Source organism: Sinocyclocheilus anshuiensis, unplaced genomic scaffold, assembly GCF_001515605.1.
Source record: "Sinocyclocheilus anshuiensis isolate Anshui unplaced genomic scaffold, SAMN03320099.WGS_v1.1 scaffold787, whole genome shotgun sequence".
NCBI classification, from domain to species: Eukaryota; Metazoa; Chordata; class Actinopteri; order Cypriniformes; family Cyprinidae; genus Sinocyclocheilus; species Sinocyclocheilus anshuiensis.
In genome coordinates this window covers 256,090-273,424 of record NW_015548230.1, presented here as the reverse complement: position 1 = coordinate 273,424, position 17,335 = coordinate 256,090, and the positions used below count along the sequence as shown (strand labels likewise).

The window sequence follows — 17,335 nt, the reverse complement described above, 5'->3', positions numbered from 1 at the left end:
TTTCTCCCCTGAACGTAAACAACGCTGATTACGCAGATTACGTTCATGCGCGTGCTTTCTCCTCCGAACGTAAACAATGCTGATTACGCAGATTACATTCATGCGCACGCTTTCTCCCCACAAACGTAAACAACACTGATTACGCAGATTACGTTCATGCGCGCTCTTTCTCCTCCGAAGGTAAACAATGCTGATTACGTCGATTACGTTCATGCGTGCGCTTTCTCCTCCGAAGGTAAATAACGCTGATAACACAGATTACGTTCATGTGCGCGCTTTCTCCTCCGAACGTAAACAACGCTGATTTTGCAGATTACGTTCATGTGCGCGCTTTCTCCTCCGAACGTAAACAACGCTGATTTTGCAGATTACGTTCATGTGCGCGCTTTCTCCTCCGAACGTAAACAACGCTGATTTTGCAGATTACGTTCATGTGCGCGCTTTCTCCTCCGAACGTAAACAACGCTGATTTTGCAGATTACGTTCATGTGCGCGCTTTCTCCTCCGAACGTAAACAACGCTGATTTTGCAGATTACGTTCATGTGCGCGCTTTCTCCTCCGAACGTAAACAACGCTGATTTTGCAGATTACGTTCATGTGCGCGCTTTCTCCTCCGAACGTAAACAACGCTGATTTTGCAGATTACGTTCATGTGCGCGCTTTCTCCTCCGAACGTAAACAACGCTGATTTTGCAGATTACGTTCATGTGCGCGCTTTCTCCTCCGAACGTAAACAACGCTGATTTTGCAGATTACGTTCATGTGCGCGCTTTCTCCTCCGAACGTAAACAACGCTGATTTTGCAGATTACGTTCATGTGCGCGCTTTCTCCTCCGAACGTAAACAACGCTGATTTTGCAGATTACGTTCATGTGCGCGCTTTGTCCTTCGAACGTAAAGGCTGATTACGCAGATTACGTTCATGCACACGCTTTCTCCCCTGAACGTAAACAACGCCGATTACGCTCATGCACGCGCTTTCTCCTCCGAACGTAAAAAACACTGATTACGCAGATTACGTTCATGCGCGCGCTTTCTCCTCCGAAGGTAAACAATGCTGATTACGTAGATTACGTTCATGCACGCGCTTTCTACTCCGAAGGTAAACAACGCTGATTACTCAGATTACATTCATGCACACGCTTTCTCCCCTGAACGTAAACAACGCCGATTATGCAGATTACGTTCATGCGCGCTTTCTCCCCTGAATGTAAACAACGCTGATTACGCAGATTACATTCATGCGCGCGCTTTCTCCCCCGAACGTAAACGCTAATTACGTTAATGGGCGTGCTTTCTCCTCCAAACTTAAACAACGCTGATTACGCAGATTACGTTCATGCGCGCGCTTTCTCCTCCGAACGTAAACAACACTGATTACGCAGATTATGTTCATGCGCGCGCTTTCTCCTCCGAAGGTAAACAACGCTGATTACGCAGATTACGTTCATGCGTGCGCTTTCTCCTCCGAACGTAAACAACGCTGATTTTGCAGATTACGCTCTTGGAGACTCTCCAAAATGGCGGAAGACGTAACTCGGGGGAGAAGAATTGTTAATTAAATTGTTATTTTTGTTTTCTTTGCGCTCAAAAAGTATTCTCGTAGCTTCGCAAAACTGAAGTTGAGCCACTGATGTCACATGGACTGTTTTACTGATGTCCTTACTACCCTGGACCTGGGAACATTTCATCAAAAATATCTTAAATTGTGTTCCAAAGATGAACGAAGGTCTTACGGGTTTGGAACGACATGAGGGTGAGTAATTAATGACAGAATTTTTATTTTGGGGTGAACTAACCCTTTAAGCAAGTTACTTACTTTTAGTAACCCTTGTGCGCTTAATAGTATTGAACGTGCACTTCAAATCTTGAAAGTATATTTATTTAAAACATTGTACTTGCACATTGTACATAATATTACAGAAATAAAAGGCCACTTAAGTGAACTTAAAGTGAGACACTTTCATGACTATATTTCTTAAAACACTTAAGTACACTTTTAAAAAGTGAACTTTGAAATCAAGTCAAATTAAATGTTTTACTTTAAAGTATATTCTCAGTCATTACACTCTAAAAAGATACTGTTTTTTTTTTTTTTAACCCAAACGCTGGGTTGAGTTTATTAGGTCATTTTTGGGGTTATTTTTTCAGTGTTGTGTTACTGGCTGGTCAAATGCACCCCTTTCCCACCCCTCGACATAACAACCGGCTGAGTTACTCAGCTATTCCATTCTCTTGCAGGAAAGAGCGCTTCACAGTGTCGTTGAACTGGTGCATTTCTGTGGTGAGATACAGGGGTGTGTTTTATTTCATTGATAAAATCGGATCAGGTTAGCCCAACATGTGTTCTGTCCTATATTTACCCAAAACTGGGATTGTTTTTAATCCAGTGATTTTTTTTTAGAGTGAATTATGTTTAATCAGAATCAGAATGAGCTTTATTGCCAGGTAGCTGCCCGTGGAACAGAGTGATATGCATTCTTTATTGTGGTGTAACAGTGATCCAATATATTACTGTCTCTGGTGGGACATGTGATGTGCTGACTGTATTTTGGCAGTTCACGGGAGAGATTGGCTTTATTAAAGTCCCCGAGAATGATTAAAACAGAGTCCGGGTGTTGTTGTTCTGTCTCTGTGATCAGATCAGCGAGTTTCTGTAAAGCTGAGCTCACGTGTGCTTGCGGAGGAATGTACACACTGACGAGAATCAATCAGTCTTTAAAGATAAACAATCTTTTGTTATTCTTTAAAGAAGTACACTTATTTGATGTGTTGACTAACATACTAAAGCATATGTAAAGTACTTGATTATAATTTATTGGTAGTGTGTTGTTTGATATTACAATTAAAGTTAATATATTTTAAATGTACTAAATTGCTACTTTATCACTGCAAATGTGTAACATTTGTACATATATTCAAATACAATACAAAAGTTTCAATAGAAATGACATTAAAGTAGATTTTTGTTTACCATAAATTCTTATGCACAAGAATTCGGCAGCACAATTTAAAGAAGGAAAAGTAAATACAGTTTCTTAGTAAAAAAACAAAACAAAAAAAAAACAATTGTATTAATGTAATTTATTTTTTTTTATTATTTTTAAATCATCACATGGTTAACATGTCAGTCATTGTATATTCTTTGTATTTTGTATTATTTGCTTATTTGTATAAAACCTGTGCTAACTTTGGTTTAGGGGTAATTCATAAATAATAGTTAAATAGCAATAGTTATTAGCACATACCACCAACAAATAAAATAAAATGACAGACGCATTCAAATTTTCATTTATTATTTATTTATTAACTATGGCTGAAATAGTACATTTCGTTTGTGAGAAATAAATGTCATGTTAAAATAAAAATAAAAATAATATAAATAAATTAAATTGTTATTTATGTACTTCGGTGACATTCTCAAATTCACATTTTTATTTTTATTCACATTTATTATACTTTTTATTTAGAGAACTACATAACTGTTCTGCAGTTCGAAAAGAAAAGAAAAGAAAAGAAAAGAAAAGAAAAGAAAAAATTCATAATCATGTGTAGTACACATGACTCACTTACCTTGGGCCACAATAAACATAACAAAAAAAAAACAATTGTATTAATGTAATTTATTTTTTTTTATTATTTTTAAATCATCACATGGTTAACATGTCAGTCATTGTATATTCTTTGTATTTTGTATTATTTGCTTATTTGTATAAAACCTGTGCTAACTTTGGTTTAGGGGTAATTCATAAATAATAGTTAAATAGCAATAGTTATTAGCACATACCACCAACAAATAAAATAAAATGACAGACGCATTCAAATTTTCATTTATTATTTATTTATTAACTATGGCTGAAATAGTACATTTCGTTTGTGAGAAATAAATGTCATGTTAAAATAAAAATAAAAATAATATAAATAAATTAAATTGTTATTTATGTACTTCGGTGACATTCTCAAATTCACATTTTTATTTTTATTCACATTTATTATACTTTTTATTTAGAGAACTACATAACTGTTCTGCAGTTCGAAAAGAAAAGAAAAGAAAAGAAAAGAAAAGAAAAGAAAAGAAAAAATTCATAATCATGTGTAGTACACATGACTCGCTTACCTTGGGCCACAATAAACATGGAGTCGTTTTCATTCCGCATCCGGAAAAGCCCGAATGACGTTCGGCTCGTGTTCGGCTCTGCGAAGTCACTGTATGTAAACAAGGTCAAGTATTCGCTGCAGCATTCATTCTCCACTGACTCGCTGGACGACTTTCTCTGGAGAGGGACCCATCCTGTGGCACAGCACACACCTTACAGGTACAGTGATGAATGCATGCAGGCATATGATGCTATGCATGCTGATTTATTTTCTCTATATCTATTTTTTACAAACCTTGTGCAGCGTGTTGTTTTCTCATATGCGTCATGAAAACACAGCATGGCACTGTTTACACACATGCGCAATGTGAAGATCATGCGAAATAGGTTGTGTCGGACTGACTCAAGAATGACATTCAAGGGCATTAACGTTACCTCATCAATATACATGAAAGATCTTGAGCAGTGCAGCAAAGTAATGTGTCTCTTCCAGTATTTATTCAGCAGCTCTAGACGTTTGTCAGAATTACAATGCAGTCAGAACATTTCTCAGATTTTTATTATATTAAAATGCATGATGATATTTATTAGCTTTTTCAACTCCAGCATGAATGCTGACATTTTAAATCAAATGGCATGTACAGTATACATGAGCCCATTGATTATAGGATGTTAGACGATTTGTGTGTAAGATAGTTTTTCCAAGTCTCACTGTTCTGTCCGTTTTCAGTAATGATACAACAATAATTAGGCCTACCCTGTTGAAAAAAACAGCATATGCTGGTTAGGTATGTTTGGATGCTGGTTTAAGCTGGTCCTTTGCTGGTTTATGCTGGTCATGTGCTGGTCGGACCAGTTTATGACCAGCACATGACCAGCTAAGGACCAGCATAAACCAGCAAAGGACCAGCATCCCAGCTTCAAAACATACTTAACCAGCATGCTGGTTTTTTCAACAGGGTTGTGTGTCACTCAGTAAGAAAAACCTTTAAATGACCTTTAGTTTTGACAGAAAACTTTTGTCATTTCCTGTCTTTGCTATAGTTGTTTCCTCTAGTAAAGGATTTCTGTGAGCAGCAGCTACCATGATGCAGTGTCTTCAGTTTCTGGTTGAACCAACCAGGAACGTTATAGAGAAGTTTAAGGTACATGTTGGCAATGTGTTCTTCTTACATACAGTGACATAAAAACAGAGAAACGTGAACCTGTTGCTTCAAAACATTTGACATCAGTAGGCAAGACAGAGTTTGTCCTTTTCTATCCTTTAGTTCAAAAGTGAGATAAAAGGCTCTTTTAACTGGTCATTGTGACTGATTTCAATAGATGTGAGCCTTTTGCTGCTCATTAACATGAGACAACGACACAGGAAGTAGAGCATGCATGAGTTGCATTTTAATGAAACACTGTTCTTGTTTGTTTGCCGTAGCCTTCATGAACAACCTTAACTGACAACATGCTGAAATAGTCTCACGTAGCCAAACTTTCAGAATAAATTCTGGTCCACATTACAGCTTACTGTCACAAAGAACCGCCCACATGACAGGAAGAGACTTTGTGAATGACATGAGACTGATCACAGTTTGTTTTGTTTTGATGTGTCGATTTCTGTCAACCCAAAAGTAATATGTACAGATGGATTCATCTGATGAATTTGTTGTTCTTGTGTTTCATGAGGCAGTCCGTCACTGAGACTAACTTTTTATTTAGCGTTTACTAAGATTCATATAACATTCAATTATTTTATGCGTACAGGAGTTTCGCAAGAAGGTGAAGAATGAGAAGCGAGAACCACTGGATGAGAGCCAGCAGTTCATTGTCAGCCTGGCTAAGGATCTGGGACGCGTCTGTCAGGTACAGCCACTGATAAATGTCTAATACACCAAAAAATCAGCGCTGATGGCTGGATAATCACATGAATATTCAAAATTTAATTGGCTTCCATTTCATTGAATTTTTAATTGGAATTGATTTGATCTGAAAGAGAAATTCAATGATATAGTCACTGAAAAAAAAAAAAAAAAAAAAAACCTTTATTTAGCAAAATCCAAATGTACTAGTTTTTCCTAAATTATATTTATGGATATTATAGATTCAATATTACTCAAAAGTATTTATTTTCCCAAAGGCAAAAATATTCGTACAAAGTAAAAAGTTTTATCATTATAAAGACTGTACACTCTAAAAAATGCTGGGTTAAAAAGGGACAAACCCAGCGGTTGGGTTGTTTTGACCCAGCTTTTGACCCAGCTGTTGGCAGCTTTTGACCCAGCGGTTGGGTTGTTTTGACCCAGTGGTTGGGTCGTTTTGATTATATTTAATTAGTGTGATTTACTTAGGCATAAGCCAAAATATTACTTATATTGTCTTTTTTGTAAATTGTAAATATTTGTCTTTTTACAACTTAATGTCACCACAAAATCTAAATTAGCTGTAGTAGAATTTTCACTTAAGATAAAATTAAAAAACATTTTGTTAGTAAAAGTTTAATTTGGTTTACTTACTATAAATAAAGACAGGTTTGAAGGACTTTCATGTTTATTGTTATATCCTTTTAAAATATGCATCATATTTGAACTTTTTAAATGAAAAATAATTAAAATGCTAAATACATCAATTCAGTTTGAAAGGTTCTGCTTCCTTAAATTTAAATTTGAAATTCAGTTCTGCATCCTATTTGCTACCTAAATTCATATCCAGTAATTGAAGTGAATTAGCAAATAGGAAGCAGAATTGTCTGATTGATTCAGTTCTGACTGGCTCACAGTGCTGACGCAGGGCTGATGCAGACAGAAGCTCATGAGTGTTACATGTGTGTTTTCTTCCCTCCTGGTGGCTGTAGAGGTCAGAGGTGTTGGAGCACATCTCAGAGAGTGAAGATGTGTGGCCCACTCTCACCTGCAGGGCCTTCATTCTAGAGTGGGCATCGCTGCTAGAGAGCAAGGCAAGATACTCATTTATACCTATTATTCATTTACTGTATTTTTTATGCTCCCACTGAAACCAAATTGCTGTAAACGAATGTACTTTTTTGACTCCTTAAAGGGATAGTTCACCCAAAAATGAAAATTAGCCCATGATTTACTCACCCTCAAGCCATCCTAGGTGTATATGACTTTCTTCTTTCAAACAAATACAATTGGAGTTATATTTAAAAATGTCCTGGCTCTTCCAAGCTTTATAATGGCAGTGAATGGGTGTTATTTTTCATTAGTTCAAAAGAAGTCCATAAAGTGCATCCATTCATAATAAAAAGTGTCCCACACGGCTCCGAAGAAAAATATCCATATTTAAAACTTTATAAACCATAATCTCTAGCTTCCGCTAACTGTCGTACGCACGTTCACGAGAGAGTGGCGTTCCAACAGATGACGTAGCATAAGCTCCGGTGAGAATATGCTAGTGTCGCAAGAACCAAGTTTTGTTTCAGCAAAGGAAAACCAGTCTCTTCTTGGCTTATATCGAAATCTCCAACATTTTTCTTTACAAATCTCCGTTTTGTACTTCTAATTCGTGAGCGGTGTTTTGTTTTGCTCTCTCCTGCACTTCTGCATTCGTCACTTCTCACCGGAGCTTACGCTATGCCTATTTGCCTACACTTACAAAAACGCATTGCTTCACTTCAGGAGGCCTTTATTAGCCCCCCAGAGCCATGTAGGACACTTTTTGGACACTCTTTTATGGATATATGCGCTTTATTGGTCTTCTGTTGGACTATTGAAAAATAACACCCATTCACTGCCATTATAAAGCTTGGAAGAGCCAGGACATTTTTAAATATAACTCTGGCTGTATTTATCTGAAAGAAGAAAGTCATACACACCTAGGATGGCTTGAGGGTGAGTAAATCATGGGCTGATTGTCATTTTTGGGTGAACTATCCCTTTAAAAGTCTGCATGTGTAGGCAGCTCACTAGCTCACCAGAGCTAGAGCGTCACCAAATATTGTCCTAACAGAAAAGACCGATGCTGACTGATGGATGGCCAGAGAGAAGTGACTGGAAGGATCTGGCTCTGAGCAGTGAGCAGGATATGGAGAGCGCCAAGAGAGTTATTCTCACCTGGACCAAAGACCTGAGGGCCCAACCTGAGGTACACACACACACATACATACACAAACGCTGGGTTTCTATGTTTTATGGGGACATTACAAATGCTATTATTTTTTGAATATTAATTTTTTTGGGGTGAACTTTTCCTTTAATAGTTGCATGCCAGTTATATTGAGTGGCAACACTTGCATCATTTATTCCCCCTTTCCTGTGTAGCAAAGTGTCTGGCCTGGGGAGCAGGTGGTGGCGGTTTTGGATGACTTTGAGAATCAGTGGAAAAGAGGTCGGATGGCCACCCTGCTGTCAGCCATGGAGCTGGTGTTCTGGACGCTAATCAGCAAAGAACTAGACAAGGTATGAAGAAAATAACATTACAGGAACTCCAGAGTTGAATTCAGTGGACCAATTACTTTATTGTAACGCAAAACTGATTTATTTGTGCATTTAGGAGAACATTCCCCAAAAGTGGCTTATGTGGAAACAGAGGAGCCAAAAAATAGGTCAGATCATCTCGTCAGTTCCCTGAATATCACGAATTTAAGAAAAAGCTGTTGCAAACTAGGTTCTTATGTCTGACAGGTGGTATGGAAATATAATGATTGGTATTAAAATATCTTGCTGACAGCACCTTTATTTTTATATTTTTACCTCAATTCTCTTTTTTTTTGTTTTTGACTTAGGTGCCACCCCATATATTCCTCACATAGGTGAGTCGTGTGTTAATGCTTCTCACTTTTTGGACAGTTTTGCAATTGTAGGGTGGATTGAATAATAAGACTGTGAACTTGTGTTAATTATTGCTTTTCTTTATTTAGTGTGGGACTGGATCTGTGATGCAGGAGGTAAGGCGTTTATTTGTTTATTTAATACTGTAAAAACAGTAATATTGTGAAATATTATTACAATTTAAAATGAGTGATTTCTTTGGGAATATATTTTAAAATGTAATTTATTCCTGTGATGCAAATCTGAATTTTCAGCATCATTACTCCAGTCTTCTGTGTCACACGATCCTTCAGAAATCATTCTAATATGCTGATTTGCTGCTCAAGAAATTTATTATTATTATCAGTGTTGAAAACAGTTGTTCAGCTTCGTATTTTTGTGGAAAACGTGATAAATTTTTCAGGATCCTTTGATGAACTGAAAGTTCAAAAGAACAGCATTTATTTGAAATATATATATTTTATCTTTACGCTTTTGATTAATTTAATGCATCCTTGCTAAATAAAAGCATTCATTTAAAAAAATATATAGAATTGTAGATTGAACTATTTACTTCCGTTTTAAAGGGTTAGTTCACCCAAAAATGAAAATGCTGTCATTAATTACCCACCCTCGTGTTGTTCCAAACCCGTAAGACCTTCGTTCATCTTCGGAACACAATTTAAGTTATTTTTGATGAAATATGAGGGCTCTCTGACCCTCCCATAGACGGCAAGGTAACTACCACGTTCAAGGCCCAGAAAAGTACCAAGATGATCGACAAAGTAGTCCTTGTGACATCAGTGGTTCAACTGTAACGTTACGAAGCTACGAGAATACTTTTTTGCGCAAAGAAAACAAAAATAACGACTTTATTCCACATTTTCGTCAGCGCTGCCACATGCTCGCGTCATGATACTGTCGTGAAGGCACGTCCACAAGTGACGCAGTAGAGACGAAGCTTCGTAACTTTACAGTTGAACCACTGATGTCACACGGACTACTTTGTCGATCATCTTGGTACTTTTCTGGACCTTGAACGTGGTAGTTACCTTGCTGTCTATGGGAGGGTCAGAGAGCCCTCATATTCCATCAAAAATATCTTAAATTGTGTTCCGAAGATGAACGAAGGTCTTACGGGTTTGGAACAACACGAGGGTGAGTAATTAATGACAGAATTTTCATTTTTGGGTGAACTAACCCTTTAACTGAAAGCTCCCCAAATCCTATTTAATACCAACAAGTAATCCACCATCTTGTTGCAATGCATTATTGGATTACAAGTGTAGCATCACATACAAATATACATACTTGTAAATGTGTGATGTGGATCGAATTTAGTCTAAATTCTAAATAGAGTATAAATAGAATTTTGTCTAAAGATAATATTTTACAAACCATTGGAAGATACTTTGTGTCGAAAGTGTGGATTTGATGCCTTAAAATGCTGCCTACATAGGCAAACAAATTCAGCATTTTCATTGATTCATAGTTAATAAAACTGATTACACATTAGTCACAGGCCTCCATTCATTCCATCATAGTGGAGGTGACCCTTGACCTGGACACGGCCAATCCTGACCTGCTGATCTCCGAGGATGAGAAGCACATGCGCTGTGGTTTCGAGCGCAAAGACGTGGCCAACTATCACCAGCGCTTCGACGGTTGGTGGTGTGCGGTGGGAACCGAAGGCTTCGCCTCTGGCCGCCAGTACTGGGAGGTGGATGTGGGAGAAATGGACTGGCGCATCGGTGTGGCCAAAGAGTCCGCCTTGCGTAAGGGCTTCAAGTCCCTGAACACCAACACTGGCTACCTGACCCTACGGCTGGAGCGCGGCATGGAGCTGAAGGCCCTCACCGTGCCGTTCACCGCCCTGCCTGCCGCCTTGATTCCTCCAAAGGTCGGCGTCTACCTAGACTACAACCAGGGCCAGCTGTCCTTCTACGACGTGGAGAACCGCTCCCACATCTACACTTACAACGAGACATTTGGTGAAAAGCTCTTCCCGCTCTTCGGAACGGTGGAGATCGTGAAAGACCTGGTGATCAGATCCGCCGGGAACAGGAGCCACTGCCTGTGTCCCGGCTTGTGCCTGTGGGGTTGAGCCCCTAGCCGAATCAAACCGGAGCCTAGTGCTTAATCTCTAGACCAGTGCTTCTCAACTGGGCGCAGCTTTAATATGTTACCATTTGTTCTGATAGATTTGCACATAGACGGGGAAAAATGTGAAATGGAAGTATTTTGCGAAGTACTTTTACAATTAAGAGTTTTAAGTCATGAGCCAAACCAACCAGCTATGAGGTGAATCACAACATTACAAACGTAGATTTGCAGTTCTTGGAAAGGATGAAGCATTGTGAATGACAGTCAAATTAATAACAATGGAGAAAAATATGCATATATACACAAATATTTAAGCAGTTTGAGAGCGTTTGTGAGCGTTATGTCATTTGAAGTGCTTTGCATTTATGGGAGTGCGTGGGCGCTTAACACAATTTGCTTGTTTCAGTTCCTTGATTTCTCTGAAGAATCATGGGTAATGTTGTTTTTCACTGGGTGAGAAACAATCGAAATTCAAAAGACCATTAGAAACCACTCAAGCTTTGAAGACAATCTTCTTCTTCAGCCAAGTTCTGAGAATGTTTCGCTAACGTTCCCATTTAGCATACATTATGGGAATGTTATAACTTCTAAATGTTCTCTAAACCAGCTGAAACTATTAAGTAGTAGCAGTTTGAAAAACTTAGACAAACATCCAACTAAAATGTTTCAGAAAAACGTTCCATGAATAATCTATAAACAATGGTTTTGTGCTAACGTTTTGAGAGCGCTGTTGAAGTCCAGACAACTTTCAACAAACATTCTATTGATGTTACTTGAAGAATGTTTGTTCATAACTGTGAGAGAACTTTGCCAGAACCTTCTTCAAAGTTCTGAGAACATTCCCTGTTAGCTGGTATGTTAATCATTTTGAGTAATGTAAAGATTTGTGTGTTTGATGCTAAGGACTATTTTTGGCAATACTGTGTTGGTTGACTTGATGTAAACTTTGGGTCCTGAAGCAAAACCAGTTGAGAACCAGTGTTCTAGACCTCATTAGTATTAGATAAACCACTGGGCCATATTAGTTGGTCAGTTCGTAGTGACTGACAGTGATCCATAGCAGTCAAGACTATGCTGCTGCTTCTGTCTGCACCTTATTTAATACACTGTTCGCCTGCTCTGTCTGCACTTTCATATTCATTTGTCAAACTCAAATCATGACATGAAAACGCACTTTATGTGAATAATAAATCGAAGTAAGTTCAACCCTGTGTGTTCATGCTGATTTTTTTTCCTGTGAAATGTCGCTTGTGTGCTTTATGCAATGATTATGTATTTAGATGCATTATGAGATTCATGTATTCCAGTGCAAATGAGTGTGACATGCTCGGTGATTAATTTATAATCATCAAAATGAATGATATGTAATATAATACAATTTAGCAATTCAATTAATTTTATTTTAAAGTTAGATTTTAACGTATTATACCACAAAAATGGACAAGTACATATTTATATTTTTTCATATATTTATACATTTTATATAAGTGAATAATTATTAAATATAAAAATAATGTAGGCAGGATATATTATTGAACTGTTTAAAACTATGAAATATATTTTTTTAACAACCAATAAAAGTACAATAATACAACAAAACATAAACTGAGAGCACAAGAACATTGTTTTCCTTTCTGTCCTAGGCTCCTGAAAAATTATTGTAGACTATTTCTAAATATTGTATAGCGGATATCTTCAAAAACCATCATTTATGGATGAAACATTTCTCCAATACAATAATATTACTGATCCGAATATTAATTGAATCAAGGTGTTTTGTTTTCAGATACATGAAGCATTTAAAAAAAAAGTTCAGCGAATGATTGTTGATGTAGTTATGAGTGCCATTCATCGGGCGTTAAAGAAACACTTCGGTTTCGACACTTTTCGATCTCAGCAGCAGGAAGATGCCGTGAAAGCAGTGCTGAAGGGTGAAAATGACACATTTAGACTGGATTATTATGGAATAAATGCCAGGAGTTCGCTGAATGCTAGTGCAGCTTAATGACAGTGACAGTGCAGTGGTGCTGTTTCCTGATGTGTGTGTGTGTGTGTGTGGACTGTACTCACAGGTGAGGTGACACAGGTGTTTGTCCTCATGCCCACCAGAGCGGGGAAGTCTGTGCTATCAGCTCCCTGCTCTTCTGGCCAGTGGCTTCACTCTGGTCGTCTCGCCTCTGATCGCGCTCCTTCAGGTGAATCACGCCCACATGCTGTTGAAAACACCCATCCCATCTACATACATGCTTCCTATCATGGATAAGATGTAGGCACTCAATAGCCTGTGAGCAGGTCCCTGTTTGATACATGTAGCTAGATCAGTGGTTCCCAACCCTGGTCCTTGAGGCACCCCAACACTGCATGTTTTGCATGTCTCCTTAATCAAACACACCTGATTCAGGTCATCAGCTCATTAGTAAAGACTCCAAGACCTGAAATTGGTGTGTCAGAGAAAGGAGACATGCAAAATGTGCAGTGTTGGGGTGCCTCCAGGACCAGGGTTGGGAACCACTGAGCTAGATCATAGGTTTGCACCAGTGATAAACTGATTTATTGGCCAAACATATTAATAAAACTGTATATAGATGACTGACATCAGCCAATAACCACGTCTGTTTGGCTGATTAAAGGAATAATTATCCAAAAAATGAAAATCCTGTCATCACTTACTGCTCATGTCATTCCAAACCTCTTTTCAGTGTGAAAACAGAGCAAGAGGATCCTGGCTGTTGAGCTCCAAAATGACAACAAAGCACAATAACTCAACTAGCAGTCTATTGGATAACATTATAAGTGAATAACGACACACACACATTGTTTATTGCTAAATTGTAATATATTTACAGATGAGTTTTTTAGCACATGAACCAGGGGGGCCATTGGATGACTTAAAAAATATTTAAAATGTTAGATTACTAAAATCTTCTAACTCGAATTTACATTTAAATGCAAAAAAACACATAAAATCAAGATGTAAAGATCGTAACTATTAGGGCTGCACAATTAATCGAATTTATAATCGCGATTACAATTATGGATGCCACAGTTACGTAATCGTTCAAAGCGGCAATTAATCGTTCAAAGTCCACTTACGTTATTCTGCACGCTTAAGATGCGTTTTTTTCTTTCTACATGTTATCTTAAGGGTTTTTCCATTGTTTTAGTTTTAGTATAACATTATAATACCATTCATATTTTTACTTTTTTTTATAATTTAAAGAAGAAACCAATCCGATGTATAGTTGACATTTGAGGCTTAATACTATAGAAAAGCACTAAAGGTTTTTCAGCTTGTTTATTTTCATATAAAAATACGGCATGCAGTTGCATCAAACAATGGTATAAACATCATTCAATGTCAATTGTGATAATCGTAATTAATAATCACAATTACAATTTCAAGGGAATAATCGACAATTATGATTTTTGTCATAATCGTGCAGCCCTAATAACTATAGTTTTATTAAAGAACAAAAAGTTCTTGAAACTTCTGAAATCACAAAATGCATCACGGTGAATTAATTTCATCTATCAGTGCTTCCAATTTCTGGTAATAACAACAGTTTGAAAACAGGCAGCTTTGTCATATTTACAGCATAAATACATAACACATCTTATATGGCACAACATTAAAGATCCAGCAGTATATTTAACTGTGGCCGTTGGGTACTTTTTATCCCTGTTTACACCAAACCCATCTGATTCATGATGACATACTCTTTGTTTTTCCTGCCGCAGGATCAAGTGGAGCACCTGAAAGCTCTGAATGTTCCTGGACGGTCTGCAGGGGGTTCCCTGTGTAGCGCTGACGGCCACAGCACTCAAGATAGTGCAGGAAGACATTGAGCTCTCGCTGAAGCTGCACTCAACACTTGTCTTTGCCACACCTGTTTTCCGTAAAAGCTTGAAATATGACGTGATATTCCGTGATCTGTTGCCTGATCCTTACGTCCACTTATTTGCGTTTGCTAAAGAGGCTCTGGGCGGAAATAAGGCTGAAAAGGTCAGGTCTTTCATCATTTACTCGTCCTCATGTTGCTCTGAACTGGAATGACATACTCTCATGTGCTGAATGCTTTGTAGCCTCATTTTTCCATACAATGAAAGTGAAAAAATGCTAAAAATCAGCTGCATACGGGTTAGTGACATTACATTTACATTTAATATGCCGTTCAAACATGCAGTGACTTAAATATATCTATTCTATTATAGGTATATTTGTAATTTTCTGAAGTATAATTCGTTTCGATATTTGGCAGAGAGTTTGGGCATAAAGTAAAAAATGTTCTACAACTGTCACGAGAATAGTCTATATAAAAGAGTGACATTCTCAAAAAACTTATAAAATTGTTTGACCATAAGCCTTTGTTTTACTATTTCTTAAAACAATGTTTCAAGAAAACCCTCACCTGTATTGAAGGTGTAAGAAAAATGACTTTTTACTTGATAGTTACACCACATAACATTTTTTTTAGTCATTAACTTGAAAGTGGTCTTGAAAAAGGTTTTAAAAAGGTATACAATTAACAATTAAGTGCTGTTAATTGGTAAATACATTTAAAGGGGTCATATGACGTTGCTAAAAAGAACATTATTTTGTGTATTTGCTGTAAGCGTCTTCACGACATGGCGGCGGCGGCAGCAACAATACTACAGCGGGCGTAGTGGGGGCGTGTTTAAACGAGGCGTTTTAGGAGGGCGTGGACGAGTCTTAACTTTTATAAAGAATATCTCTTTGGGTTTGAGACTTTAGTCTTTGCAACTTTAGGGATCTTATCTATTCATGAACAGCTTGTAACACTCCAAAGAGAAAGGAAAACTTGAAATCGCGTCATATGACCCCTTTAAAATGATTAAAAGAGTTTTCGGTAATTGAAACAAAGCTGAAATAAAATAAAAAGATTAGATGGAAAAACTTAGAAATTACAAAAGTACGAAAATTACTGAATTAAAATACATTAAAACTAATAGAAATGTGAAATTAAACAAATGACGAAAAACACAACACAACACAATGACTAAAACTTAAACTACAGTTAAAACGGAAAATATAAAGGAAAGCTCATTCAAAATATCAATAAATACTACAATAGTGTATAAAAAACGCCATAACAGCACATTATTTGTACATGATTTTTAAAAGATTTTCACTTTTGTTTTTCATGGGCAGTTTTATTTGTCATTGACCCACGCATTCAAATATGGTCTGTCAGCAAGTCACACAAGAACCATTTGAAGTCATTGATGTCAAAGCTGTAAAGACACATCTTGACATGCCATATCTGAATGCATGTGAACTTAAATGAGATTTGAGAGCTAAAGTGATGGGGAAGATCTTCAATGAACAATCACATTTCTGTCAGTATGAATTCAGAAGACACAGAAGTCATATGGATGACTTTACACAGAGCAAGTTATAGATGCATACTGTGGTAGAATATACTGTATATAATATATGATATATAGGTAAGCAACATTGCATGACCAAGATGTTTCTCTGAATATCAGCATGACTGCAATGTTACACTGATTTTATACAGTAGTAGTTCAGTAAACAAGAAGTTAAAATTAAGTGACTTACATTTTTGGCACAATATTGACTGGTTTTGCTCAATTACGCAAACAAAAATAGTTCCAATCAAAGCCACAGCAGAACTGTTGTGTCTCCGAGCAACACAGGTTTTGCTGTGTGAGTGAGTGAGTCAATGATTCAGTAACCCATTCATAAAGACAGTGTCACTTGCCTCGTTTCTGAATGAATCAGCAGTTTGAACGAATCGGTTGAATGAATGAGTAAATGACTCAATCATTAAAACAGTCTTTTGCCGCCACCTACTGGTGGTTTGGTCTCATATTTAAAAGTATTGCATTTTTCCCAACATTTGTATGTTCAAAAATACTATTTAAAACATTAATCTTATAACATTATTTATGCATTTGCATTTCTGCGGTGTAAATGCATTTATGGCACCTCTATATGGCATACCATCTTTATGCCACTTCAGATGCAGCTTCTGTGTTTCCTGCAGTGGAGAAATGGAGATTGTTGATGCTGATTTCATTTGAATGGTAACAACTCTACAGTTTCTTATTATTCTAACTGATTTAATTGAAACAATGTAAGAATTTGATGTGAAAGATGACACATTTAATAAGGTTAGGGGGAAAAATTACCATTTATAAACATAGTGGGAAATGATCATTTTAAGTTAATTGTTATTTCTACCTCTTTCCAGTCACAGAGCACTTTATTTTGATAGATGTTTAAGTGAGAGAACATCTGTAACTTAGTCCAGATTGGGGGAAATTGTAATGTTTAATAATTTATTTTATGTAAATGTGAGCCTGAACCACAAAACCAGTCATAAGGGTCAATTTTT

General features: G+C 37.1%; 1 protein-coding gene and 1 pseudogene across 1 annotated transcript; both read left to right on the top strand.

Annotated features, from left to right (window-relative positions):
- The first annotated feature begins 4,214 nt into the window (after positions 1-4,214).
- On the top strand, positions 4,215-12,161 carry LOC107654584 (butyrophilin subfamily 3 member A3-like). Its single transcript, XM_016441727.1, has 10 exons — positions 4,215-4,317; positions 5,143-5,243; positions 5,851-5,949; positions 6,938-7,039; positions 8,053-8,187; positions 8,364-8,501; positions 8,596-8,647; positions 8,828-8,854; positions 8,963-8,989; positions 10,397-12,161. Exons 2-10 carry the CDS (start codon positions 5,184-5,186, stop codon positions 10,954-10,956), a joined length of 1,200 nt encoding a protein of 399 aa, XP_016297213.1. The 5' UTR covers positions 4,215-4,317; positions 5,143-5,183; the 3' UTR covers positions 10,957-12,161.
- A 2,477-nt stretch (positions 12,162-14,638) lies between these two features.
- Positions 14,639-17,335, top strand: part of LOC107654568 (ATP-dependent DNA helicase Q5-like) — a 20,807-nt pseudogene continuing 18,110 nt past the window's right edge.

What these genes read in the sequence shown, in the direction of transcription:
- LOC107654584 (XM_016441727.1), top strand. Translation starts at nt 5,184, where the DNA reads ATGATGCAGTGTCTTCAGTTTCTGGTTGAACCAACCAGGAACGTTATA. An exon ending in ATCTGGGACGCGTCTGTCAG is followed by an intron (nt 5,950 to 6,937) that starts GTACAGCCACTG and finishes TGGTGGCTGTAG; the next exon opens with AGGTCAGAGGTGTTGGAGCA. An exon ending in CCCATATATTCCTCACATAG is followed by an intron (nt 8,855 to 8,962) that starts GTGAGTCGTGTG and finishes TTCTTTATTTAG; the next exon opens with TGTGGGACTGGATCTGTGAT.